At 36.8% G+C, this 25,058-nt stretch overlaps 1 protein-coding gene across 7 annotated transcripts in view; it reads left to right on the top strand.

Annotated features, from left to right (window-relative positions):
• The first annotated feature begins 5,257 nt into the window (after window positions 1-5,257).
• LOC101353155 (guanylate-binding protein 1-like) overlaps window positions 5,258-25,058 on the top strand; it is a 37,036-nt gene continuing 17,235 nt past the window's right edge. For 2 of the 7 annotated variants that reach the window (XM_023733373.1, XM_023733374.1), the window contains exons 1-13: window positions 5,258-5,447; window positions 8,881-9,125; window positions 9,644-9,771; window positions 11,170-11,279; window positions 11,551-11,747; window positions 12,106-12,348; window positions 13,428-13,708; window positions 14,350-14,562; window positions 15,533-15,635; window positions 15,929-16,119; window positions 17,268-17,370; window positions 18,383-18,576; window positions 20,221-20,416. In XM_023733373.1, the coding sequence (XP_023589141.1) occupies window positions 8,939-9,125; window positions 9,644-9,771; window positions 11,170-11,279; window positions 11,551-11,747; window positions 12,106-12,348; window positions 13,428-13,708; window positions 14,350-14,562; window positions 15,533-15,635; window positions 15,929-16,119; window positions 17,268-17,370; window positions 18,383-18,576; window positions 20,221-20,416 (2,146 nt within the window). In that variant the 5' untranslated portion in view covers window positions 5,258-5,447; window positions 8,881-8,938. Of the gene's footprint in view, window positions 5,448-8,880; window positions 9,126-9,643; window positions 9,772-11,169; window positions 11,280-11,550; window positions 11,748-12,105; window positions 12,349-13,427; window positions 13,709-14,349; window positions 14,563-15,532; window positions 15,636-15,928; window positions 16,120-17,267; window positions 17,371-18,382; window positions 18,967-20,220; window positions 20,417-25,058 lie in introns of those variants that run through there. The other 5 variants (XM_023733370.1, XM_023733375.1, XM_023733372.1 and 2 more) reach the window with 4 other exon arrangements.

The following is a 25,058-nucleotide window of genomic DNA, read 5'->3' as shown; positions in this document are numbered from 1 at the left end:
GAGCAGGAGAAAGGTGGGGTGCAGAACTCAAATTCTACTAAGAAAACCAGACTTTATGGTCTGACTGAGACTGGAGGAACCCCGAAAGCATGGCCCCCAGATTCTCTATCAGCCCAGAACTAAAACAATTTCCAAGGCCAACTCTTCAGACAGGGATTGGTCTGGACTGTGGGACGTAAAGTGATAACTGTGAGGAGTGTGCCTCTTAGCTCAAGCAGATACAAGAGACTAAATGGGCAGCTTCTGTCCGGAGGTGAGATGGGAAGGCAGAGGGGGTTAGGAGCTGGCTGAATGGACGTGGGGAATCAAGGGCAGAAAGGAGGACTGTGCTGTCACAGTATGGGTAGAGCAATTAGGGTCACATAACAATGTATGTGTAAATTTTTTTATGGGAAACTAACTTGAAATGTAAACTTCATTTAAACTACAACAATAAAAAAAATTCAAATAATTTAAAAGAAGGGGTGGGATATAATGTATATCCACTCATTGTGAAAGCAGCAAAGCCTCATTAAACAGTAACTAACCCCTGGGAAGGCCATTCATTATACTATTTTTGCAACTTCTGTGGGTTTCAAGTTTTTCAAAATAATAAGGTAAAAAATAAAAAATGTAACTGACTTGAATAGGAAAAAAAAAGTAATAATTACAGCTACTCAATAATAATATTGAATATTAATCAGGGTGTTAATTAAGTAATTTTAAACCTCCTTTACATGGAATCCAAGTAAACTCAAGCCTTCTTATGCTGTGCAGAGCCTTCAACACATTTTCAGGGTTCTTGCTGTATTCATCTAGTTTCAAAAGCATCTGTTTCAGGCTGTGTTCTCTAGAGAAGCAAAACCAGTGAACCTTCTATAAATATATATAGAGAGAAAGAGATTTATATCAAGGAAATAGCTCATGAGGTTGTAGAGGCTGGAAAGTGCCAAGTCCATGGGTCAGGCTGGAGGCTTCTCCTGACTCATGTAGCTGCAGGGGCTTGTGAACCCAAGTTCGACAGTTTAGACAAGAGGCCTCTGGCTCACAGGCTGTGGAGGCTGATGAATCTCAAGACCAGCAGGTAAGCTGCTAGCTCAAGTCCCAGGAATTGGAGGTCAGATGAACAAAAGCCAATTGCAGGATTCAGAGCAAACAAAAGCCCATGAGCCTTGCCAGAAAGTCCACCTATATTGGATGCAGGCCACGTGCCCAAGAAAACTCCGTTTCAACTGATTGACTCCTCACAGCAAATTCCATCATGGAGGTGATCATATTATATCAGATCTCATCATAGAAGTGATTTCATCATTATACGACTGCAAACTACATCATAACTGCCAAAATACAGAGGCTCATGGCCCAGCCAAGCTGACACACAACTTTAATAATCACATCATCTGTTGTTAAGTAATGACTGGTGAAAACAATTTACTAACTGAACATTATATGCAAAATTATTGTTCTGGAATAGAACTATCCAGGATTGTATAATAATTTGAACCAGTTTAAAATTTTGAATATTATGTATTAGCTCAGGAACAAATGCAGAGGTAAGTAGTTCAGACACAGAGTGACTCCAATCACTCACATTAAAGAAGTTAACAAATGTTGACATCACAGGATTCCATACATCCAAATTCAAACTTTTATCATTTCACAATGAATTAGACAGATACATGATATCAACTATTCACTTCTTATAGCAACATGTCCGTTATACATTTGTAATGATAAGTCCATAAAGTCTGTTAAATACCAGTGTTAAATATATGTGAATTTCTCCAGTATCTTTCTATTATTGGTTTCTAATTTCACTCCATTGCGGTTCAAGGATAAAATTTGCGTGATTTCAGTCTTTTTAAATTTACTGAGACTTGTTTTATGGCCTAGCATACGGTTTATCCTAGAGAACACTCCATGTGCACTTGAGAGGAATGTATGTTCTGTTGCTCGATGCAATGTGCTTTAGATGTCTGTTAAGTCTGTTTGACTTATGTTGTGTTCTAGTCTTCTATTTCTTTGTTGATCTTCTATTTGCTGTATCCACTATTGAAAGTGGAGTATTGAAGACTCCAACTATTGTTGTTGGAATGTTTGTGTTCCTTACATTCTGTCAGTTTTGCTTCACATATTTTGAGGCTCTTGTTAGGTGAATTATGTTTATAATTGTTATAAATTCCTGATGGATTGATCATTGTAAGATTGTAAAATGTTCCTATTTATTTATAATAACACTTTTGTTTTAATTCTATTGTGTCTAATATTAGTATAGCCACTTTAGCTTTCTTATAATATTTGCAGTTTACATGATAAATTTTTTCCATCATTTTATCTTCAACCTGTCTGTATCTTTGAATATAAAGTGTGTCTTCTGTAGGTAGTATAGAGTTGAGTCTTTTTTTTTATCTAGTCTGATAATCTTTGCCTCTCAATTGTATTGTTCAATCACACTTAATGTCATTATTGATATAACTGGATTTATGTTCTCTGTTCTGCCTTTTGTTTTCCATATTTCTCATGTATTTTTGTTCTTCTATTTCTCCTAACATATCCCTTTGTATTAAGTGAATATTTTCTAGTGTAACTTTGTAAATGTTTAATAATTTTTTCACTATAGTTTTAAAGTTACTTTCTTAGTAATTCGGTTGTTGTTGTTGGTATTTGCTGTCCAGTCCATCTGACCCATGGTGATCCCATGTGTGCAGAGCAGAACTGCACTACATAGGGTTTTCACGGTTATGACTTTGCATCTTAATTTATCAGAACCTGCTTCAAATTTATACTGTTAATTCCAGTGATATACGCAGGCTCTCACTATTCTTACCAAGTTTTAAGAGCTTTTCTTGAATAAATGTTTCTTCATTAAATGTATATCCTTAGGACAATTCCTACTGATTTAAATTTTTTTCAATATAATTTTCACCATTTATGCTTATGTAGCCGATAAGCAGTTCCACAAAACTCGATGTGCTGTCATTCCAAAAGCAGCACAAGAATAACTTATTTTTTGCAAATTTTAAAAAACGTTTAACTACATAAAATACATTGCTAGGTATTGTTCCAAGGCCTTGGAAGGGGACTGTGCAAGAGGGGGGCCCTGGAAATTGAGCTTCATTAGCTTCACAATAAATTAGCCTCCATTTAAGTGGAGGGTATTACTACATAATTGTAAATACTTGAGAGATGCTATATATTAAAAATCATGTTGTGAGGGCCAGTGGGTGTGAGTGTGGCTATTTTCAACGGCAAGGAAAGATTTCTCGTAGAGGGAATCAACTTAAGACAACACAAAGACATTTTTCTGGTTGATGAAGCATTAACTGATGTGTTCCTGATGATTAGTTTTACAGAGGATCTAAAAAAAAATTCTACATGTAGAAATAAAGTTTGTAGATTGCATAAAACTCATCTCAGTCATGAAATGTCCAAGTTTTCAGGGGAAAAAAATGCCGGAAACATTTATGAGCCTGCCTAAGTAGAAAGAAAAATGGTAGATGCACTTTAATATGTAACAGTATATTAAGCGGCTTATTTAGGAAAATATTAATATAGAAATATACATATAAAATAATGAGACATTAGCAATTTCCAGAAACTAGAAAAATTGTTTGGGAAGAACTATGAACTAGTTTTTGGAAAATTAGTCCATTTTGTCTATGTGAATAAGGAAAAGCACAATGCTGAGGATAACTGAGAAAGTTTATTAAAATCAAACACTTTCAAAACCTCAAATAAACGGGCCTTTTAAAGAACCTTTAAAAAGTAACATATAAACGTATGCTGTTTGAACTAATGGAGAAAGAGTTGTACTAATGTTATAGAATCAAGTATCAGTGATTTAGGATAAAATATAAATACCCTATACAATTTCAGAAAGTGCTGCATTTCAAATAACTTTAATGGAAGTAAGGATGACATACTTTGAAAAAATAATTTAAATGATTTTAAGGTAACTTTAATAATGAAGCTACAATGTTAAAGAAGGATGTAAAAAGTTTGGATAAAATTATTTTATTAATGTAAGAAAAAACAATATACCTGCATTGCATAAATATGTCATTTTAAATGTGTCTAACTAAATTAACAAATTAAACAATTTTCCTAGACATTTTTCTACTCCTTATACATTTCTAAAGGTTTTTTTTATTCAAATTGGTAAAAGTTAGAGCTTTTGTCTTATATTTACTCCTTTACTACATTCTTTTGCATTAAGTAGTTAGAGTATATCCTTCCTCAGACTCTCGGTTTTCACTTTAGACGGGAGATTAAACCACTATTTTGCATGATTTTAGTCAGGGCTGATTTAGACATAGAACATAGCTCCTAGAAAGTAATCAATAAGAAAGAGTTATTATTATTACTCATTCAGTAAACATAGAGAGGCAGTCTAGTGAAGTGGTTCAACAAGAGAGTTTGGGATCAAAATGGCTTGGGTTTATTTATGCTGTGATTTTGAACAATTGATTAAATCTTTCTGTGCAACCATTTCTATAAACTTACGAGGCAATATTTGTTATGAAATTTACCTTAACCCATGGAAAGAGATCAGTATTGAACCTAGAACAAGTATGCAGTACATGGGAATTAGCCTCCTCTTGTGGTAGGGGCTTGGTATTTGCAAGTGAATAAGACATGTTTCTTCCCTCACTCACTATATCTATATATGAGTTTGTCAATTATTTCAGCAAATGAGACCTAAAACAATATGATGCTTCCTCATTCTAGGCTTCTCAAAGTGCCCCTCAAACCTGAGATAAATTTTATTACATTCAAATGATTCGATGGACATTTGCTTTTTTTTCACAGCTCGTGGTCTCTAAGATCTCTTCAAAAACAGAATATGAAGACTCTAACTGAGAAATCATGTCAAATCCACATACCTTCCCACTACTCATAAAAACCCATTGCCATTGGGCCGATTCTGACCCATAGCGACCCTTTAGGACAGAGTAGAATTGCCACATAGGGCTTCCAAGGATCGGCTGGTGGATTTGAACTGTCAGCCTTCTGATTAGCAGCCGAGCTCTTAACCACTACCCAACAGCACACACGCAAAAAAACTAAACCTGTTGCCCTCGAGTCATATCCAACTCATAGTGACCCTACCCTGTGGGATAGAGTAGTACTGCTCCATAGGGTTTCCAAGGAGCACCTGGTGGATTCAAACTGCCAATCTTTTGGTTAGCAGTCAAACTCTTAATCACTATGCTACCAGGGTTTCCACCCGCTATCACAGGCCCTTGCAATTCCTTTTATGGTTGTTAACTCACTGACTTGCCCTCAGTGCTTGCAGTTTCATTATTACCTTAGTCCCACTACAAAGGTTGCTTTGTTTACTTACAGGTCCTCTTGAGGAAATCCTGAAAGCCCCAGGACATGAGAGGAGTGAAATAAAAGCCCAAAGATCCAGAGAGAGACAGAGAAGTAAGAGAAATCACTTAACCTAACTGAGGAGAAAAAAACAGGTAAGAACTCTTACTACTTTCTCATCAAGCAGCTTTCTCTCCAGCTCTAAAGGATCTCTGCTGTAGGACATTGAGCCTGTGATAAGGTTGGGGCAGTTATTTTTTTAAAAATGACCAGCACCAAGATAAGCTGCACTGAGCATGAGGACTTCAGATGGAATCCTGTCCTTGTCGGGCAGCAGTGTCCCTGAGGGCCCACTGCTGTGCTCTGGGTTGAGTCAGGCACCAGCAGAGGAGAGGCCTAAGTTGAGAACTTGAAATGCTTTAGGATCATCTTTTTCTTCTTGACATTGTGTGCCAACTGGGCAAACAAACCACCATTGACTTTGAAGGAACTTGCTTAATACTGTTTCAACTGCAGCTAAGAAACTGAAAGGGCTACTGATGTGTTATTTTCATGAGAATAAAATAACAATAAATAAGATGCAGGGTAAAAAGCTCATCAAATCTGTTAAAGACAAAGAAAGAGAAAACTGAAACTCAGAATTTCCGGAACAGAATATTCTTTTTAATCACAGGCTTGTACTTTGTTTGTAAGTAGAGTTCTTCTTTTAGAAACAGTCCAGACTCACTAGTCCAATTTCTTTGTGCTTACTCACTCCTTAAACCCTTACAAGTAGAAATTCGACTCTCTTCTTTACTGAAACGCTTCCTCTTTAAAGAATCTACCATGTGCAGTATCTTTGCTTACCTTGATTCCTCCCTGCTCTCCTGAAATTTGATCCCTTTTTCTGGAAACTTCTCTCCTGAGGTCCTTGGTATGATACTAGCTTCATTTATCACTTACTTGTCTGACTAGCTCTCTCTTTGTCAGCTCTTCCTCCTTAGCCTACCGTCCCCTCTTCCACCACCATATGAAAAAATACAACAGAAGAGAATCCAAAAGTGAATGACTCTAAATACAGATATTTTCTTAGAACATCTTCCTTTCTAGGTCGCCTGATCTTTTTCTCTACTTTTAACCTTATTTTTTCTGTTCCTTACTGTATTTTTGTACTCTTCTCACTATCTCTCATTATAACCAAGAAATACCATGATATTTGTGATTCACTTTCAGCCCCATTATAACGCTAAGGGCTAAGTTTTACAATTTCCATTTTCTGAAAAACATGTCTAAAGATGTTTAAGTAGCATGTCAAATATTAAACAAATACTAAATCTTGCTCCAAACAAACAGATACAATATATTGACCTTCTTGGTACCCCTGTTCACTCTGACTTTTATGTTAACATCTTCATGTAAAAAGGGTCTTTTTTATACCTTCCATTATTCTCCTTAGCTTTTTGAACATACAGAGTAGTTTTAACTATTTTTAATGTCCTTCTCTGCTAATTCTAACATCTGTGTATGTGCTGCCTAGATTTTGATTGATTGGTTTATTTTTCCATTATGGGTTGTATTTTCCTATTTCTTTGCATTCCTGGTATATTTTTATTGGGCCAAGCATTTGAGTTTTGTCTTGTTGGGTGCTGATATTTCTGCAGTCCTAACAATATTCTTGAGAATACCTGGAAACAGTTTGGGTCTCTCAGGTTTTGTTTTTAAAGTTTGCTAGACAAGATCCAAGCAGTGTTCTGCCTAGCGTTAAATAGTCCCCTCCACTGAGGAGAGACTCTTCAATGTATTCTTTCCAATGCCACATGAACCATAATTTTTTCTAGTCTACTCAGTGGCAACAAGTACTATTAGTGACACTGTAAGAGCTCTGGGAATGGTTCCCTCCAATTCTTTTGGGTGGTTCTTTTACTGATCTTGCACAGTATCTTAACACACATGCCCTGATCACCATTCACTGATAGTTGAGGGGATTTCTACAGCTCTCTCGAGTTCTCTCTCTATACAGCTGTTTCCTCTCTGGTCCTATGTTCATAATATTCTAGCCTTTTTCATCTCGATGATTTTTCGATTCCATCTACTCACCTCAGGGAGTTCACCTGCTCCAGCTGGGTTTTCCCCTCCTGCACCAGTGTTTGCATCTCTCTTAAGTCAGTAAGCTGGGACAATCATAGGTATACCTTGTTGGATTGTTTCCCAGCTCTCAGGGATCCCTACCTTTTGTTGTCTGATGTCCATTCTCTTGAAAACTGATGTTTCATATTATACTTTGTCCACTTTTTGATTGTTTTCAGGAAGGGGGGATAATTCCACACATCATTGCTCCGTCTTGGAAGGAAACAGACATCTCAGCAAATTGATTTTTATTTTAGGAAAGCAGAGTAAAACAGAATTATTAAGAGAAAACTGGTCTGAATTTCAAAGAGTGAACCTGTGTTGTGTCAGAGTAAGTTCTGATTGCAGGAACTGAAACACAGAAGTTTGAAGAAAGTAACACATAAGACATTACTAAAAGAGTTCTTTACACTCATTTCTTACACTGTGCAATTAGAAAAAAATGTTTTAAGACTATTAAAACTAACACATCAACAATTATGTATACATACTCTTCTAAAAGCAGAGTTTAGAGAAGAAAAGAGCCATGATTCATCAGAGAAGGCCTCGGGATGACCTGTCAGGTTACAAAGCAATATGCCTTGCCTCAACACAGAACCTTGATATGCAGTAAGCAAACTGATAAAAGATTAAAGTACAACCTAGATTACCAAATATTGGAGGTAAAAAAGAATTAATCTAAATATGCAAGGAGGTGAAAAGAAATCATAACACAAACGCAATGGTAGATTCTAGAAAGTAAGCCTAAGTTGCCACGTGGAAAATGGGGATCCTGTTGCACAGCAAAGATTAAGACCCAGTATGCCACCCTATAGAACTGACATAAAGGGTCTGGGGTCTTAGTGAAGTAGGATCCAGACTTGGGATCAAGCATAGAAAACATGGAAAAATCATCAAGGGTCAGAGCATGTGAGAGACTCTATTAAATAATTGAGATCAGAAAGTACAATACATGTAAACACAGGAACTGTTTGTGAGTTAATTTTATCTCACGATAAGACTAATAGTTCGTTAAAGTCAGAAACCAAGCACCTCGCATTTAGTCTATGCATGAGATAAACACTTCATAACACTTAGTCTATGCACAAGGACTACAAAAAATAAATCCTCATTCAATGAAGGAATTAATGAATGAATAAATAAACTATGAATATTTTACATATAGCTAACATGTAAAAAAATTTCTCTTATTCGATTTCCTCTTCATGTGTAGTTTAAATTTCTAATGGTAATCCAAAAGAAAGTTTTCCACAATAAACTACATGGAAAATTTTGGTCATGAGAGTGAGTTAATGTTTATAAATCCCTGTCATTACAACATTTGAATCACTAAATTTTTTTTTAATATTTCCATAACATTCTAAAATGATAAAAGTCTTCCCTTCATCTAGCTGATGTACAGAAAATTTGTGGCCGTACTGTGTAATTTTATGATGTAATGAAGGCAAAGTAACCTGGTGACATTTGTTTCTCTGCTATAAGACAGGAAATTCCAGTCCATCCTACCTCATCCCTTGCAGACAAGGTTAACACCCTGAACATGACCTCAGACCACATGCCAGGTCCAGTGTGCCTCATTGAGAACATAGATGGGAAACTGATGGTTAATCAGGAAGCCTTGACGATCCTGTCTGCCCTTACGCAGCCTGTAGTGGTGGTGGCTATTGTGGGTCTCTACCGCACAGGCAAATCCTACCTGATGAACAAGCTGGCTGGGAAGAAACAGGGTAAGTAGTATCAGTAAACTCTGCTGAGTCCCTTCTGCCTGTTCACACCATCCAACATTGAATATGGTGATGTAAGAAGAGAAAGTTTAGAGATGGAATGAATAATTTGGAAAATTTTAGATCCACAGTTGTGATTCTTGTCTTCAGCTGTTCTGGAGGATAAGAGTCAGCTAATTCCGTCTTCCCACTTTACCTTAGTTTCCCCTTTTAAAAGTATAAATGTTCTTTTTCCTGGTGGAATAAGGCAATGATAGCAATAATCAATGTACATGTAAATAAACTATAAGACATTAACTAATATGTTCATGTAGTAACAGCAAGTGTCCACTGGTCTTTAAGATAAAATAAAATGTTTCAATCTACATTAGATATTCTAGTTTCCTTATTTCTCTAGTTGTAATTAAGATCAAACCTGGTTGTGGTTTCAGTCATTGCTCCTAACCTTGGTTACTTTAACTCTTAGCTCAATTTCCAGAATTTTCTGCTATTACATCTCTAGCCCTAATATCCCACTGCAGGCTTCTCCCTGGGCTCCACAGTGCAGTCTCACACCAAGGGAATCTGGATGTGGTGTGTGCCTCACCCCGAGAAGCCAAACCACACTTTAGTTCTGCTTGACACTCAGGGCCTGGGAGGTGTAGAGAAGGTAAGGAAGGATTCAATTTTGAAGTAAGGTCCTTATCTCTGAATACCCTAACACTATTTAATTTTTCATTATAAAAGAGCTTCCACTTAACCATAATATATATTTTCATTTCTGTATGTGTGTTATGAGGCCAAGTTTAGCAATTAAGGGCAAGGAAAATATTCACAAACCACAATTCTAGGGGAAAAATGTGATGATCAGGGGACAATAGTCTCATTATTAACTACTGGCTGTGAGATAAGTCAGTTAAGCCAGCTGCATAAAGAGAGTGCTAATAAAATCAATGTCATGAATCTTACCCTGCAGGGAAGATTAGTTGATGATCTGGGTCCCAAAGTCTTGAGAATTTGTGTTCAAACTGAAACTCTGTCTCTTAACTCAGTGTCTTTAGCAAAGTAGTTGAGTTCTTGAAACCTCAGCTTTGTAATCTATAAAATGGATGAAATATATCTGTACCTACCTCCTAGTAGTGTTTGGAATATTTCGTAAGATAAGTAATGTCAGGTATATAACAATTGCTCAAAATTATTCACAATTTTTCCTTCTATAAGAGCTTCCACTTAAGCATAATATATCTCTTTATTTTCATTTACATAATACTAATCCAAATTTAGAAACCAGAGTTAAATATTCATAATCCAGAATTCTAGCAGAAGAGCATGGTGATCAGAATTCTAATTAGTGTTCTAGTCATTTACTACAAGCTGTGAGCAAAACCAGTAAACCTAGATATATAAAGATAGAACGAATAAAATCAATGTCATGTGCCTTATCCTTCAGGGAATGTTAGTTATTATTTGAGTCCTGAAGTGCTGAGAATTTGTGTTCAAATCATAGCTCTGTTATATACCAAATTAGTGGTTTTAGCAAGCCATTTGACTTACTTAAGCCTTGCTTTTCTGATCTACAACATGGATGTAACTGTTCTATAATTATACCTTCATAATTATACCTGACTCATTGTATTGTTTTGATATATTTATAAGATATTAATAAGATAGATCACCTAAAGTTTCAGGTACATAGTAATAACTCAATAAAATAGGTGCAATTACGATTCTTATATAAGTAGATTTTCTTTTACAAAGTGAAAAATTTTGTTTTAAGTCTTCAGGATGTCCGCTAACCTTGAGTATTTATTTTGCAATTATCTGACAATGGTCATAAGAGGGCCTAGCGAGCTGGTAAACAATGAATCAGTGATAACCTAAAATACTAATGACAAACTGACAAAAGTCCAAGGCCTACTAACAACAATTTTTGTTTGGATTTGAGTTCCTCTTAGAGGTCATTAGTCTAGAAAAGCTCTAATTAAATGAGCACACTTCACTATTGCTAATCAGGACAGTGCCATGAGAATGAAACACACTCCTGACCCCACTGTGTTCTGACTTCCAGGAAGACAACGAGAATGACTCCTGGATCTTTGCCCTGGCCATCCTCCTGAGCAGCACCTTCATATACAATAGCATGGGAGCCATCAACCAGCAGGCCATGGACCAACTGCAGTATCCTTTTGTGGCCAAAGACAGCCCCAAAGCCAGAGGGATATCTGTATTAAACAAACCAGTTGCCGTATAGTGAATCCTGGGGAACCAAGCACAAAAAAAAGAAAACATGAAATATACTTCAAGTACAGGGCAAAGATTCCATATATTGACTGATGAATTAACATTTTGTTAAAAGCACAGGCAAAATGAAGGTTTTTGGAATATGTGGAACTAATATGGGATGAGAGGCCCTGTTAATTTTGCCACTTTTCCTTAGTTAGCTACTCAGCTATGTGACAGAGTTGACAAATCAAATCAGGGCAAAATCCTCACCTGATAGTAATGAGGTTGAGGATTCTGCTGACTTTGTGAGATTCTTTCCAGACTTTGTGTGGGCTCTGAGAGACTGGATTCTGAAGCTTGAAGCAGATGGACAATCCATCACAGCAGACAAGTATCTGGAGAATTCCTTGAAGCTAAAGCCAGGTAATATGGATGAATCATTGGAAAATAGGGAGGAAAAAAAAGAATTCAGGAATTATCATTTTTGTGCAGATGCTTACATTTGTAGTTTGTATTTCTACAAGGCTAGTCTTAAGAAGAAATTCTTGTTTATTACCTGAATTAATAGATTTGATTTTAAATTGCATTATTCCTTTCCTCATGGGGAAAACATATTTTTTTAATCCGCTTATGATTATGTTGCTTTCATCTCCTATTTATAGTTTGTGACATCCGTACGTAGCCAAATAATATGGAGTAGAAAGATTATTTATTTTAGCTAAATGTTTAAAGTGACACATGAACATTGTACTAGATATATCTTCTTTTTATCCTTCTCTAGGTACCAGTCAAGAAGAAAAAATTTTTAACCTGCCCCGAGTCTGTATCCAAAAGTTCTTCCCAAAGAAGAAATGCTTTGTTTTCCATCCACCCACTAAGTGGAAGAAGCTTGTCCATCTTGAGACACTGCAGGATGATGAGCTGGATTCTGAATTTGTACAACAAGTTGCAGAATTCTCTTCCTACATCTTCAGCCATTCTAAGATCAAGATTCTTTCAGGCGGCATTAAGGTCAATGGGCCTCGTGAGTCCCCTTCTCAGTACTTCCAGTTACTGTTCAGAATAAGGGAGGGAAGTGTAATAGCCACTTAATTCCAGCTTTGAGAAATTCAGGGCCTACTGCTTTTATTTTGTTAAATTCCAGACAGTCTAAAAATATCTAATGTTTTTTAATACTTAAATCTCTTGGGTGTGAAAATGTAAGAAAGCTCAAGGAGAAGTTCTATGTTTAATATTGATCTAGTCAGCTAGACCTGCACTGTTAAAACCAGGGAACCAATTGACATATGTTGTTATTTAAATTAAAATTTAAATTAATGAAAATTTTAAAAATCAGATCACATGACCATATTTCAAGGACTGAATACCTCTATATGGATATTGTTGTTAGGTGCCATCAAGTGGATTTCGACTCATAATGACACCATGTGACAGAGTAGAACTGCCCCATAGGGCTTTCTAAGCTATAATCTTTATGGAAGTAGATTGCCAGGCCTTTCTCCTGTAGTCATTGGGTGAGCTTGAGCCACCAACCTTTTGGTTAGCAGCCTTGCATTTAACTTCGCACTACCAGGGCTCCTTAACGTTTAGCTACTGCGTACTATATTGGGACGTGTAGACATAAACCATTTTCTTCACTGAAGAAAGTTTTATTGGACAACTCTGACCAATACTGAACCAAATGAAGGACTCCTTTCAATTGGGATAGCATCATTTTATTCCACAAATATTGATGGAAAGCTTACCATGGGCCAGGCTACAGATACTCGATGACAAAGATATAAAAGCAAGAGAAATGGTTTCTGTCATAATGGTACTTGGGAGTAAATGGAAGCAAACATGAGATACACATAGGGGTACTTTATATAGAACCGTGATGCGCAACCTTTGTTGTGTATACATATCACCTGGGGATCTTGACAAAGGGCAACTTCTGATCAGTAGGTCTGAGGCATGACCTGACAATCTGCATTTCTGACAAGCTTCCAGGAAATGCTAATGGCATTATGTTGTGGTGGAAATAGACATACCAGAATTACACAGAATAGAGATGTGTCATCACACCACCTACAGTGAATATCACCAATTGTTCTCTATTTGAAGGTCTGAAGAGCCTGGTGCTGACCTACGTCAATGCCATCAGTAATGGATCTCTGCCCTGCATAGAAAATGCAGTCCTAGCCTTGGCTCAGATAGAGAACTCGGCCACAGTGCAAAAGGCCATTGCCCACTATGACCAACAGATGGGCCAAAAGGTGCAGCTGCCCACAGAAACTTTCCAGGAGCTGCTGGACCTGCACAGGGCCAGTGAGAAAGAGGCCATTGGAGTCTTCATCAGGAATTCATTCAAAGACATAAACCATTTATTTCAAAAGGAATTAGCGGTAATTTTTCTCTCTAGTTTGTATGAATTATAGTCTTACAAGGGAAAACACTACTTGAAAATGAAAAGGGTATTTCTTTTTCAGAGTAGCAATTCTTACTAGACTTTAAAATGATGACAACCACCTATTAGTAATCAAAGTAATCGGAAGAACTAATTTCATTATTATGGACTCAAAGTTTTGAGACATTTTTTTCTTTCATGAATAAACTAACAGTCTTCCTTTTAATTAAGTGCATATAACTGATAATAGTCAGTCTGGTAATAGTGGGCATGCAGTCTATTTAGAAGCTCTGTTACCAAACTAACTTTATTTCATATTAACGAAAAGCAAGAAACTTCTGGTCTTAGGTATTTTGAATAGGCTTATGTTGTTACACTTTTATTCCATATATGACAATCATTGGTCTAATCTGAAAAGCAGAAGTTCACTAGTAAAATTGAAATGTAATCTAGTAATCTCTGGTCTGACCATCACCTCCAAGAACAAAGAGACCTAGAAAGTCCAGATCAGGAGAGAGTATATAGTTCTGGTAAGGTGTTTATGGTTCAGACTTTTTTAAGAAACATTTGTAGAAATTCCAAGGTCTTGCTAATATCCTTTCCCTGTTGTTCTCCCTACTCCCTATTTTTACATTAAAGGCCCAGCTAGAGAAAAAGTGGAATGACTTTTGTGAAAAGAATCTGCGAGCTTCATCAGATCATTGCTTAGCTTTACTTCAGGATATTTTTAGTCCTCTGGAAGAAGAAGTGAAGCAGGGAGTTTATTCTAAACCAGGGGGATATCGTCTCTTCATTCAGAAGACACAAGAGCTGAAGAAAAAGTACCTGCAGGAACCCAGGAAGGGGATACAGGTAACCAAGATTGTCAGTTCTGGTAAGCTGCTGAAGTGCCTCTTTGAAACACCAAAGTGATCAAGGGTAATTGCACACCAGTTGCTATAAAGTTGACTCTTACTCATGGTGACCCCATGTGTGTAAGCGAAAAACTGTGCTACATAAGGTTTTTAATGACTTATATTTCAGAAATAGATTACCAGCCTTTTCTTCTGAGGTTCCTCTGGGTGGAACCCAAACCACTTACTTTTTTGCCAGCAACCAAGTGTGTTACACATTTGTACCACTCAGGGGCTCCTAACTGCACACAAATGTGCCCTATTGTCTGCATATCATTTACTCTTTCCTTCAATAAACATGTACAGGGAGCCTGTTATATTATATATGTCCTAGGTGCTCATCAAAGAGAGTGTAATTAACACTAACAGGATAGCCCACCATTATAGCTGATCATTGATGATGCAAAGGACAAAAACCCAATGATAATCATTTAACCAAATATGGTACCTTATCAGTTTAAGCTTCAAACCAGATTTAAGGACACCTGGATCCAAGAGTTCAAGCAATGTCATCATCTCTTTCTCTGTCTTTTGTTCCCTCAGACCCACCATTTCTCACTCAGCCTTCTGCCTCTCTCTCTCCGTCCCTCTGATCCACTTTTTCCATGATGGCTTCATTATCCAGCAATCTCACTCCATATATAACCACAGTATCAACAACTCCAAACTTAAAGCCCTCAGTGTAAAAAGGACCAAGAGTCTCTGTCTCCCAGTATCCATATCAGTCTTCTGTAAAGGACTCTGCTTAGTGATATGCTCTGATTGGCCAGCCTGGAGCATGTGCACACCTGTGACAGTGAACCTTGACTGTTAGTCTGATCAGACTCAAAAAGAGTAGTCTCTAGAGGAAAAGATGGTGGGCTGACAACACAGGAACAAATGCTTACAGCCATTTCCTTCTACTAACTCTGTGTTCTCTGGCTCCTAAGGCTGAAGAAATTCTGCAGAAATACTTGATGTCCAAGGAGTCTGTGACTGATGCAATTCTACAGACAGATCTGACTCTCACAGAAAAAGAAAAGGAGACTGAAGGTGAGGAGCGAGTCAAGAAACTAGACAGACAAATGCTCTTAAAAGTTTAAATAATTTGGATGGATAAACCTGTGATCTTCAAACTAGAGCAAGAACAGCAAAGATGTGTTTGAGCTAAGGTAGTCATTTCTGAGTGGGACATAATACAGTCAGTAGCCTTATGGTTACTTGGGGAAAAAAAATGCTCAGAGGGAATTTCATCTATGAAGTAAGAACAATAACAAGTAAGTGTGGAAGAAAAAAGGAAGTAACACTATAAACCTACTTGAATTTTTTTCTTCCTTTTCTTCCAGTGGAACGTGTGAAAGCTGAGTCTGCACAGGCTACAGCAAAAATGTTAAAGGAAATGCAAATAAAGCATCAGCAGTTAATGGAACAGAAAGAAAAGAGTCATCAGGAACATGTGAAACAATTGACTGAGAAGATGGAGGACAAGAACCAACTGTTGGCACAACAAGAGAGCATTCTAGCTCTCAAACTTCAGGTATTTAATTGTGTCATTTCAGTTTTGTCTTCCACTGCTCCTAATTAAGAACAGCACGGAAGTTACACCTTTACTCCAAGAATAAGAACTTTGCCAGATCAGACATTCGTGTCAGCTGCTCATTACCTTACTGCTTCTATCTGTTACCATTTCTTGTCTTTTACATGAAGATTTGGATGCAGTCATTCATCATTATATCACTCAATAAACAGTAGCTATTAATTGCCAAGCCCTATACAAACAGCTTTACATTTATTACATATTTAATCCTCATCTTACGGCATAGGAACTGTTATATTCTCTTTTTTTTAAATGAGAAAATTGTAATCTCATGAGAGATACATTACTTTTCTGGATCATACTGCCTTGAAAAATATCCAGTTCACCTTTCTTACTGTGGGGAGTTCACAATGATTTTGTTTCTGCCATACCTTGTAGGACTGTCTGTCTGTAAGCACTCTAATGAGTAGGAAGACTCCCTAACCATCTACCCACTTAACCCACTGGTTAAGTGCCCAGTCTGCCAGGGCATTCCTGTTCTTTAGCCATACTATGAATCCATGTTGAGTATGAATGTTGGCCCAGAAATGCAGTATTGGCTACCACAGACCCTGATCTCCTTAACTTTTTTCTCTTTTTACTTCCACTAAAATTTTGGAGTCTTGAAGTGAATCCCATGTTCAGACATTACCCCTGATTCTCAGCATCATATAGAAATCTTTTTTGATTTCAAACATCCTACTAGAATATACATATATATGAAAATCCATACAGGTGAGAGTTGAAGCAAAAAAAAAAAAAAATATTGTGGGGGCGGGGGGGGACATAATTTCCACAGAATAATTGTGTTCAATGTGGGTTCAAGAATCCCTGGATGGAATTCTAAGACAACAATATTTTAGGTTCTACAAAAAAATTAAAATTCTGAAACTAGAGAAAAGGGCCAAGAAAAATTAATAGCAAGGATGGAAAACTCAGTGAGAGTGATATAATGAAAGTTAAGAGAGGAAATTGTTTCAAAAAAAAGGGTCATAACTCTTGAGAATTAGTGGAAGTACTACAAGAGAAACTAATTTGGCAATTATGGAACAAGTTCAGTGATCCTGTTTTATGCTGTGTGAGTTTAAGTATTCTCTTTTCCTCTTTAGGAACAGGAACAACTTCTTAAGGAAGGATTTAAAGAGGAGAGAATAAAACTTCAGAAAGAGATCCAGGATCTCCAGATGAGAAGCATAGAGACAAGTACATCAGGTATCATAATCTAATAATCCAAAGAAAAGAGCTTTACTCTCCCATATCTTCTCACGAGGGTATAAGTTAAATGAGCAACTTGAGAACATCAGTCAATTTCCACTAAACAAAACTTGAAATCATGATGTCTGCACTTTTGTTGAGCCATAAAGTTTGCAAAGATGCAGCTTAAGTGAGAAGTTAGTGTGTTACCTACTGAGGCTGTTCATTTCATGTTTATTTGTAATGCTTAATGTTTAAAATAAATATCACCTGAATCCTAGATTTGAAGTCACACACACTGACTCTAGAGATATTGTGATTTTTGTAATTAGGGTGCATTTCATAATGAGAAGATATCAGGCAAGTTCAGTTCAGGATTGACTTTTTCTTTCTCATCCACACCATCCTTCTATATATCCTCAGCATCATGCCTTTAATCAAGGATTTCCTTGTGTCCTAGAATGAGGTTAGAGTGTTGGGAATATAGAGTAAATCAGAGAGGGGCTTAATAAACCGTTTTAGCAAAGTTGAGCTTTACTCCCATCAGTTGGTCAATGGGTCACATAGTGGGTACAATAAGAGGGAAGTCCTCATCTGCCAACAATGTCAGAAACAACTAACCTAGCTTCAGTGTGTAGACAGTGTACAGCTCTCAAATGGCTGGAGGCTGCATGGTCTGTAGGCACTGATGGGACTCCTGGGTCCTGGAGAGTTCACATCTGTGAAGAGTGGATATATAATTGGAGACTCAGCCTTCTCTGTCCCTAGAAGCCCTTTGAGTGATTACTGCGCCTCTTCCCAGGCCTGGTACATCTGGGATCATTCAACTATAGCAAGAACAGCAAAGACGTATCTTAGCTCCTGAGGCCCTTTTTCAGTGTGTATGATACGAGTGGCATACAATCACCCAAAAAGAAACATTATTAGCCCCAGGGAATTTTTTGTATGCAGTAGCAACGATAACAATAAGTGTGGAAGGAAGAAGGAGGCAATACTGCAATTCCACATGAATTTTTCTTTTCTTTTTCAGTGAAACTTGTGATAGCTGAATTTGCACAGGATGCAAAAAAAATGTTGGAGGAAATGCAAATAAAGTATCAGCAGATGATGGAACAGAAAGAAAAGTGTCACCAGAAACATGTAAATCAATTTATTGAGAAGATGGAGAGAGATACAGAACAGTTATTCACAGAGCAAAATAGGACTCCAGCTCTTAACTTTCAGGTATACAATTGTGTCATCTCAATTTCATCTTCTATTGGTCCTGTATCTAAAACACAGAATAGGGGAAGAGTATGTCACCCAGAAATAGACCTTTCTAGTCCAGACACAATATTACATTTTTTATTCCCTCTGATCGTAATTCCACACTTACTGCTTCTTTAACCAAAAAACAAACCCTTTGCCATCCAGTAGGTTCTGACTCATAGCACTTGTACGTATGTGTGATGTACCAGTCATGAGGAGGTAAGCCATCCTGGACAATGAGGAAGCATGTGAAAGGGTGGTCAAACAGTTAATAAAATGAACCAGTATTCCTGAAGACTTTTTTTTTAAAATACTATTTTATTGTGTTTTTGGTGAAAGTTTACACAGTAAGTTAGGTTCCCACTTGACAGTTTCCACACAAATTGTTCAGTGACATTAGTTGCATTTTTCAGAATGTGTCAACATTCTGTTTAGTTGTGTTCTGGTTGTTCCATTTCTAGTACTCTAGTCTCCCTGCCCCCTTATAGTCTCATCTTTGCTTTAAAGTAAATGTTGACATTTTGGTCTCATACAGATGGTTTTTCAGTAGAGTACCATACTTAAGGGTAATAACTTTTATTTTGTGTACCACTCTGCTATTTCACTATTGTTGCTACTGCATACAAAAAACTCCCTGGGGCTATTTTTTCTTTTTGGGTGATCATATGCCACCCGTATCATACACACTAAAAAAGGGCTTCAGGAGCTAAGCTGCATCTTAGCTGTTCTTGCTGTAGTTGAATGATCCCAGATGTATCAGGCCTGGGAAAAGGAGCAGTAATTACTAAAAGGTTATCTCAAGGGATAGTTTTTGTTCAAGGTTTAAAGAGTGCCTGAAGGCAATAGTCTCAGGGAGTCCTCTGGTCTCAACTGGTCCAGTTAGTCTGGACTTTTTAAGAATTTGAGTTTTCTTCTACATCTTTCTACCATTCTATCTGGGACTGTCTATTGTGACCCCAGTCAGAATGGTAGGTGATGGTAGCTGGGCACCATCTAGTTCTTCTGGCCTCAGGGTAGATGAGGTTGTGGCTTGTGTAGGCTATCAGCCTTCTAGATTTGTTTCTTCTCTGAAATTTTGGTTATCTTCTTACTCGTTTGCTTCTTTTGAGTAGAGACCAATAGTTATATCTTAGATGGCCACTCACAAGCTTTTAAGACCATAGATGCTACTCACTTCACTAAGATGCAGAACATGAACTTGATGAATTATATTTTGCCAGTTGACTGAGTTGTCCCATGAGACTATGGTTCTAGGCTATTCCTGTTGACTTTTTGAAGCAGAACCATGGACTCTTTAACTCTGAAATCTTATGAGAGAGGGAAATAAATTTTCACCTTATTCATTAACTAGAATATTATTTTTTAGAGAAATGAGCTATTGGAGGCAAGTAATACCCTAAGTGTCATCATCAATGTCAGCAGGTATTATGGGAATAATGAAGGAAGAGATTTATGATCTGCCAACGCCAGGCTACATACTTTTCCCTTAGAAATGTACAAAAGGTAGGAATTTGATATACCTGTGCCACAAGCAGGAAGGTATTATGCACGTGCCTTAAATAACCATTAGAGGTGTCTTTGGAACCTGTATTTTACTGAGAGACTCTTCTGGGTTTGCAGGAAATCATGACATTTAGACCCATCATGATGGCCCCCATTTGTCTAGTAGAAAACCATAAAGAGCAGTTGACGGTGAATCCAAGTGCATTAAAGATTCTTGATGAGATAACCCAGCCTGTGGTGGTGGTGGCCATTGCAGGGCTGTATCGTACAGGAAAATCCTACCTGATGAACCTCCTGGCAGGACAGAACCGTGGTGAGTGTTGTTCTGGGGCAGGGGCAATTAACTTGAAACCAGTGATAATGCAGGATGATTATGCCTCCTCTGATTATGTCATGTTAAGAAAGAGCCCAACTTTTCACAATGACAAAAACTTCTAATTCTTACCATCAAATTTACAACTTCTACCCCATCTGTCCACAAAACCTTGCTCTTTTTTCCTGTAATAAAGAAGAGTTCCCCCAACCCTACATAAAGATCCACCCCAGTAGTCCTCTGGATTCTTTCACACACTCCTGCTCAGGAGCTCAGTTCCTGCACTTATTCCCTTTTTCCATGCAATATTTTGCCTAAACTATGGGGTCATTCCAAATAGCATACAAATGTAGTTTCTTATGTTCTATTTAAAACATGAAAGGAAGGAGGAAATGAAGGAAAGGTCACTTCCGTTTATTTGTTTTTGCTCCATTTCATAGCAAAACTTTGATAAATTATACCCTCTTCTCTTTTATCTATATAATCTTTTCAATTATATGAACTGTAACTCACACAAAAGACTGCATGAAACATAACTGTGCAATAAAATTAATAAAAATAAAGTGAACATTTATGGAATCACTGCCCAGGTCAAGAAATTTTACGAACACTGAAAAGTCCAAATCATACCCTCTTAAAACTGTCACTAGACTCTAGAGCTCATCGATATTTTGATTTTCATGGTAATACTTCCTTTACTTTTAAAAAATGATTTTACACTCTCAGTATGCATTTATTAAAAAAAGAGTTTAGTTTGTCCTAATTTTAATCTTGACTTAAATGGAATTAAATTTTGTATATTATTTTGTGTCTTGCTTGTTTTTCTCATCAAGAAATTTATAGTATTCACCCACTTAATTTATGTAGCTGCAATTTATTTATTTTCATTGCTTTATAGTATGCTATTCTAAGAAGGTACCAAAATGTATCCACTTATGGTTGATGAACCTTTGTATTTTATCATCTATGAACAAGGCTGTCAGGAATTTTCTTGCACTTATAACCTTTTGCACATGTACACAGCTTGCTTTGTGTAATATACCCAAAACTGGAGTTTCTGGATCATAGGTTACGTAGGTCTTCAGCCTTTCTAGATATCAAGCAGATTTTTAACCTTTATGCACAATTCACATGCTTATTAACAGTAACTGAAAATTCTAGACATCCTTACCAATAATTGGTAATATTAGACATTTAATTTTGCAAATTTGGAAGCTGTAGAGTTACACGTCATATGCCTCATTATAAATAAGTTTAAGCACCTTTTGACATATTTATTTAGCATTTAGATTTCCTATTTTATCTTTTTGTTTGTTTGTTTTGTTTTTACTATTGGGTTGTCTCTTTTATTCTTATTGATTTTTCAGAGAATATGTCCAAGTTCCCATTTGTCTTTTTGGTCTACACAGTCCATAAAGTCAGTTTTTCTCCTTCCACCTCAGCACCACTGATGTTTTAACCTCAGTCCAGTAAACTCTCAGGATCTCAACAATCCAGTTCTCACTCTCTCACTCTATCATTCATTTTTCCCTTCCTTCCTTCCTCGCAGCTTTTTGCTTCCCAATCTCCCATTGACTTCTAAATCAAACATTTTCTAACTTTCTTTTGGATGAATTCTTGGCCATCAATCAGGGGAGGACACTTTTCCTTGCCTGGTCCAAATAAATTATATGGGTTTATTGATTGATTGATGGATGGAAGGATTACAGTTCAGAACCTTGAGAGACAGATATCACTCAGGGACTTTCAACATGTCCTTTTTATTTTCTGTTAAAAATAATATCAAATAATAACCAGGTGATGTGACAATGCTCTGCTGATGAAGTTTCTGCTTGTAAAATGTTTTAAACATCTTATGTGTGACTCTATCGAGCCTTCCATATCTTAGAAAGAATATAAAGAAAGAGATTCATTCCCAGTCAAGGTCCATGAGCAGGACCTGATCACTTCTTCCATCTCCCTAGCAATGATTTTCTTTGCTTTTTTATACCTCTGATATCTGAGGGTGATGACCTGCAGTTATACCTTGTCCTTTCTCATTGGGGCACTGGAGTTGGGCTTACTCTACATGAAGCAGCAAGCAATAAAAAAAAAAATTATCATAATGTGGAAAAGTACAGACTAGTTCATGCTTTTATGCCCTCTCCTTGGAGAAAACACAGGGTATGGAAATAGAATAGTCTGAGCCATGCTGAACTGTGCTGCCCTAGACATTTCATCATGTTCATTTCTAGTCTCAGTTGAAAAAAGCATTGCATATGACAGATGTTCGAAATATTGAATTGCTGGCACTGAAAAGATAGATAGACAACTCTACAATAATAGTAGGAGACTTCAACACATCACTTTCAGTGAAGGACAGAACATCCAGAAAGAAGCTCAACCAAGACACAGAAGATCTAAATGCTATAATCAACCAACTTGATCTTACAGATGTATACCAAACACTCTGCTATTGGTATACTTTCTTTTCCAACACACATGGAACATTCTCCAGAATAGACCCCACATTAGGCCATAAAGCAAACCTTAACAGAATCCAAAGCATTGAAATATTATAAAGCATCTTTTCTGACCATAAAGCCACAAAAGCAGAAATCAATAACAGAAAAAGCAAGGAAAAAAAATCAAACACATGGAAACTGAACAACACCTTGCTAAAAAAACTACTGGCTTATAGAAGAAATCAAAGATGGAATAAAGAAATTCATAGAATCAAATGAGAATAAAATACATCTTACCAGAAGCTTTGGGACACAGCAAAAGCAGTGCTCAGAGGTCAGTTTATAGCAATAAATGCATACATCCAAAATTAAGAAAGGGCCATAATCAAAATATTAACCCTACAACTGTAACAAGTAGAAAGAGAGCAGTAAAAGAAGCCCTTGGACACCAGAAGAAAGGAAATAATAAGAATTAGAGTAGAATTAAATGAAAAAGAGAAAAGAAAAACAATTGAAAGAGTTAACAAGACCAAAAGCTGGTTCTTTGAAAGGACCAACAAAATCGATAAACCATTGGCCAAACAGACAAAAGAAAAAGAGGAGAGAAAGCAATAACCTGTATAAGAAATGAGATGGGTGGGATCACAACAGACTCATCTGATATTAAAAGAATCATAATAGAATACTACGAAAAACTGTACTCTAACAAATCTGAAAAACTAGAGGAAATGGACAAATTTCTAGAAACACACTACCTACCTAAACTAACACAGAGGTAGAACAACTAAGTAAACCAATAACAAAAGAAGAGATTAAAAGGTGATTAAAAAAACTCCTAACAATAAAAAAGAAAAAAAAGCCTTGGCCCTATGGTTTCACTGGAGAATTCTACCAAACTTTCAGAGAAAAGTTAACACCACTACTACTAAAGGTATTTCTGAGCATAGAAAAGGATGGAATACTCCCAAACTCATTCTATGAAGCCAGCATAACCCTGATACCAAAACCAGGTAAAGACATCACAAAAAAAAGAAAATTACAGACCAATATCCCTCATGAACATTGATGTGAAAATCGTCAACAAAATTGTCACCAATAGAATTCAGCAACATATCAAAAAAATAATTAACCACGATCAAGTGGGATTTATACCAGGTATGCAGGGATGGTTCAACATTAGAAAAACAATTAACATAATCCATCACATAAATAAAACAAAAGACAAGAATCACATATTCTTGTCAATCAATGCAGAAAAGGCATTTGACAAAGTCCAACACCCATTCATGATAAAAACTGTCAACAAAATAGAAATAGAAGGGAAATTCCTCGGCGTAATTAAGGGCATTTATACAAAGCCAACAGCCAACATCATCCTAAATGGAGAGAGTTTGAAAACGTTCCCACTGAGAACAGAAACCAGACAAGGATGCCCTTTATCACCACTCTTGAATAACATTGCACTGGAGATCCTAGCCAGAGCAATTAGGCTAGAAAAAGAAATAAAGCTCATCCAGATTGGTAGGGAAGAAGTCAAAGTATCTCTATTTGCAGATGATATGATCTTATACACAGAACACCCCAAAGAATCAACAAGAAAACTACTGGAACTAATAGAAGATTTCAGCAAAGTATCAGGATACAAGATAAACATACAAAAATCAGTTGGATTCCTCTACAACAACAAAGAGAACTTTGAAGAGGAAATCACCAAATCAAGACCATTTACAATAGCCCCCAAGAAGATAAAATACTTAGGAATAAATCTAACCAGAGACATAAAAGACCTATATGAGGAAAACTACAAGACACTATTGCAAGAAACTAAAAGACACCTGCATAAGTGGAAAAACATACCTTGTTCATGGATGGGAAGAGTCAACATTGTGAAAATATCAGTTCTACCCAAAGCGATGTACAGATACAATTGCAATCCCGATCCAAATTCCAATGGCATTTTTTAATGAGATGGAGAAACAAATCACCAACTCATATGGAAAGGGAAGAGGCCCCAGATAAGTAAAGCATTACTGAAGAAGAAGAACAAAGTGGGAGGCCTCACACTACCTGATTTTAGAACTTATGATACCACCACAGTAGTCAAAACAGCCTGGTACTGGCACAACAGATACATAGACCAATGGAACAGAATTGAGAATCCAGACATAAATTCATCCACCTATGAGCAGCTGATATTT

Source organism: Trichechus manatus, unplaced genomic scaffold (genome assembly GCF_000243295.1).
Source record: "Trichechus manatus latirostris isolate Lorelei unplaced genomic scaffold, TriManLat1.0 scaffold00058, whole genome shotgun sequence".
Lineage (NCBI taxonomy): Eukaryota > Metazoa > Chordata > Mammalia > Sirenia > Trichechidae > Trichechus > Trichechus manatus.
Note: the sequence above shows the minus strand (reverse complement) of the source record. Positions and strands in the feature narration are given on the sequence as shown.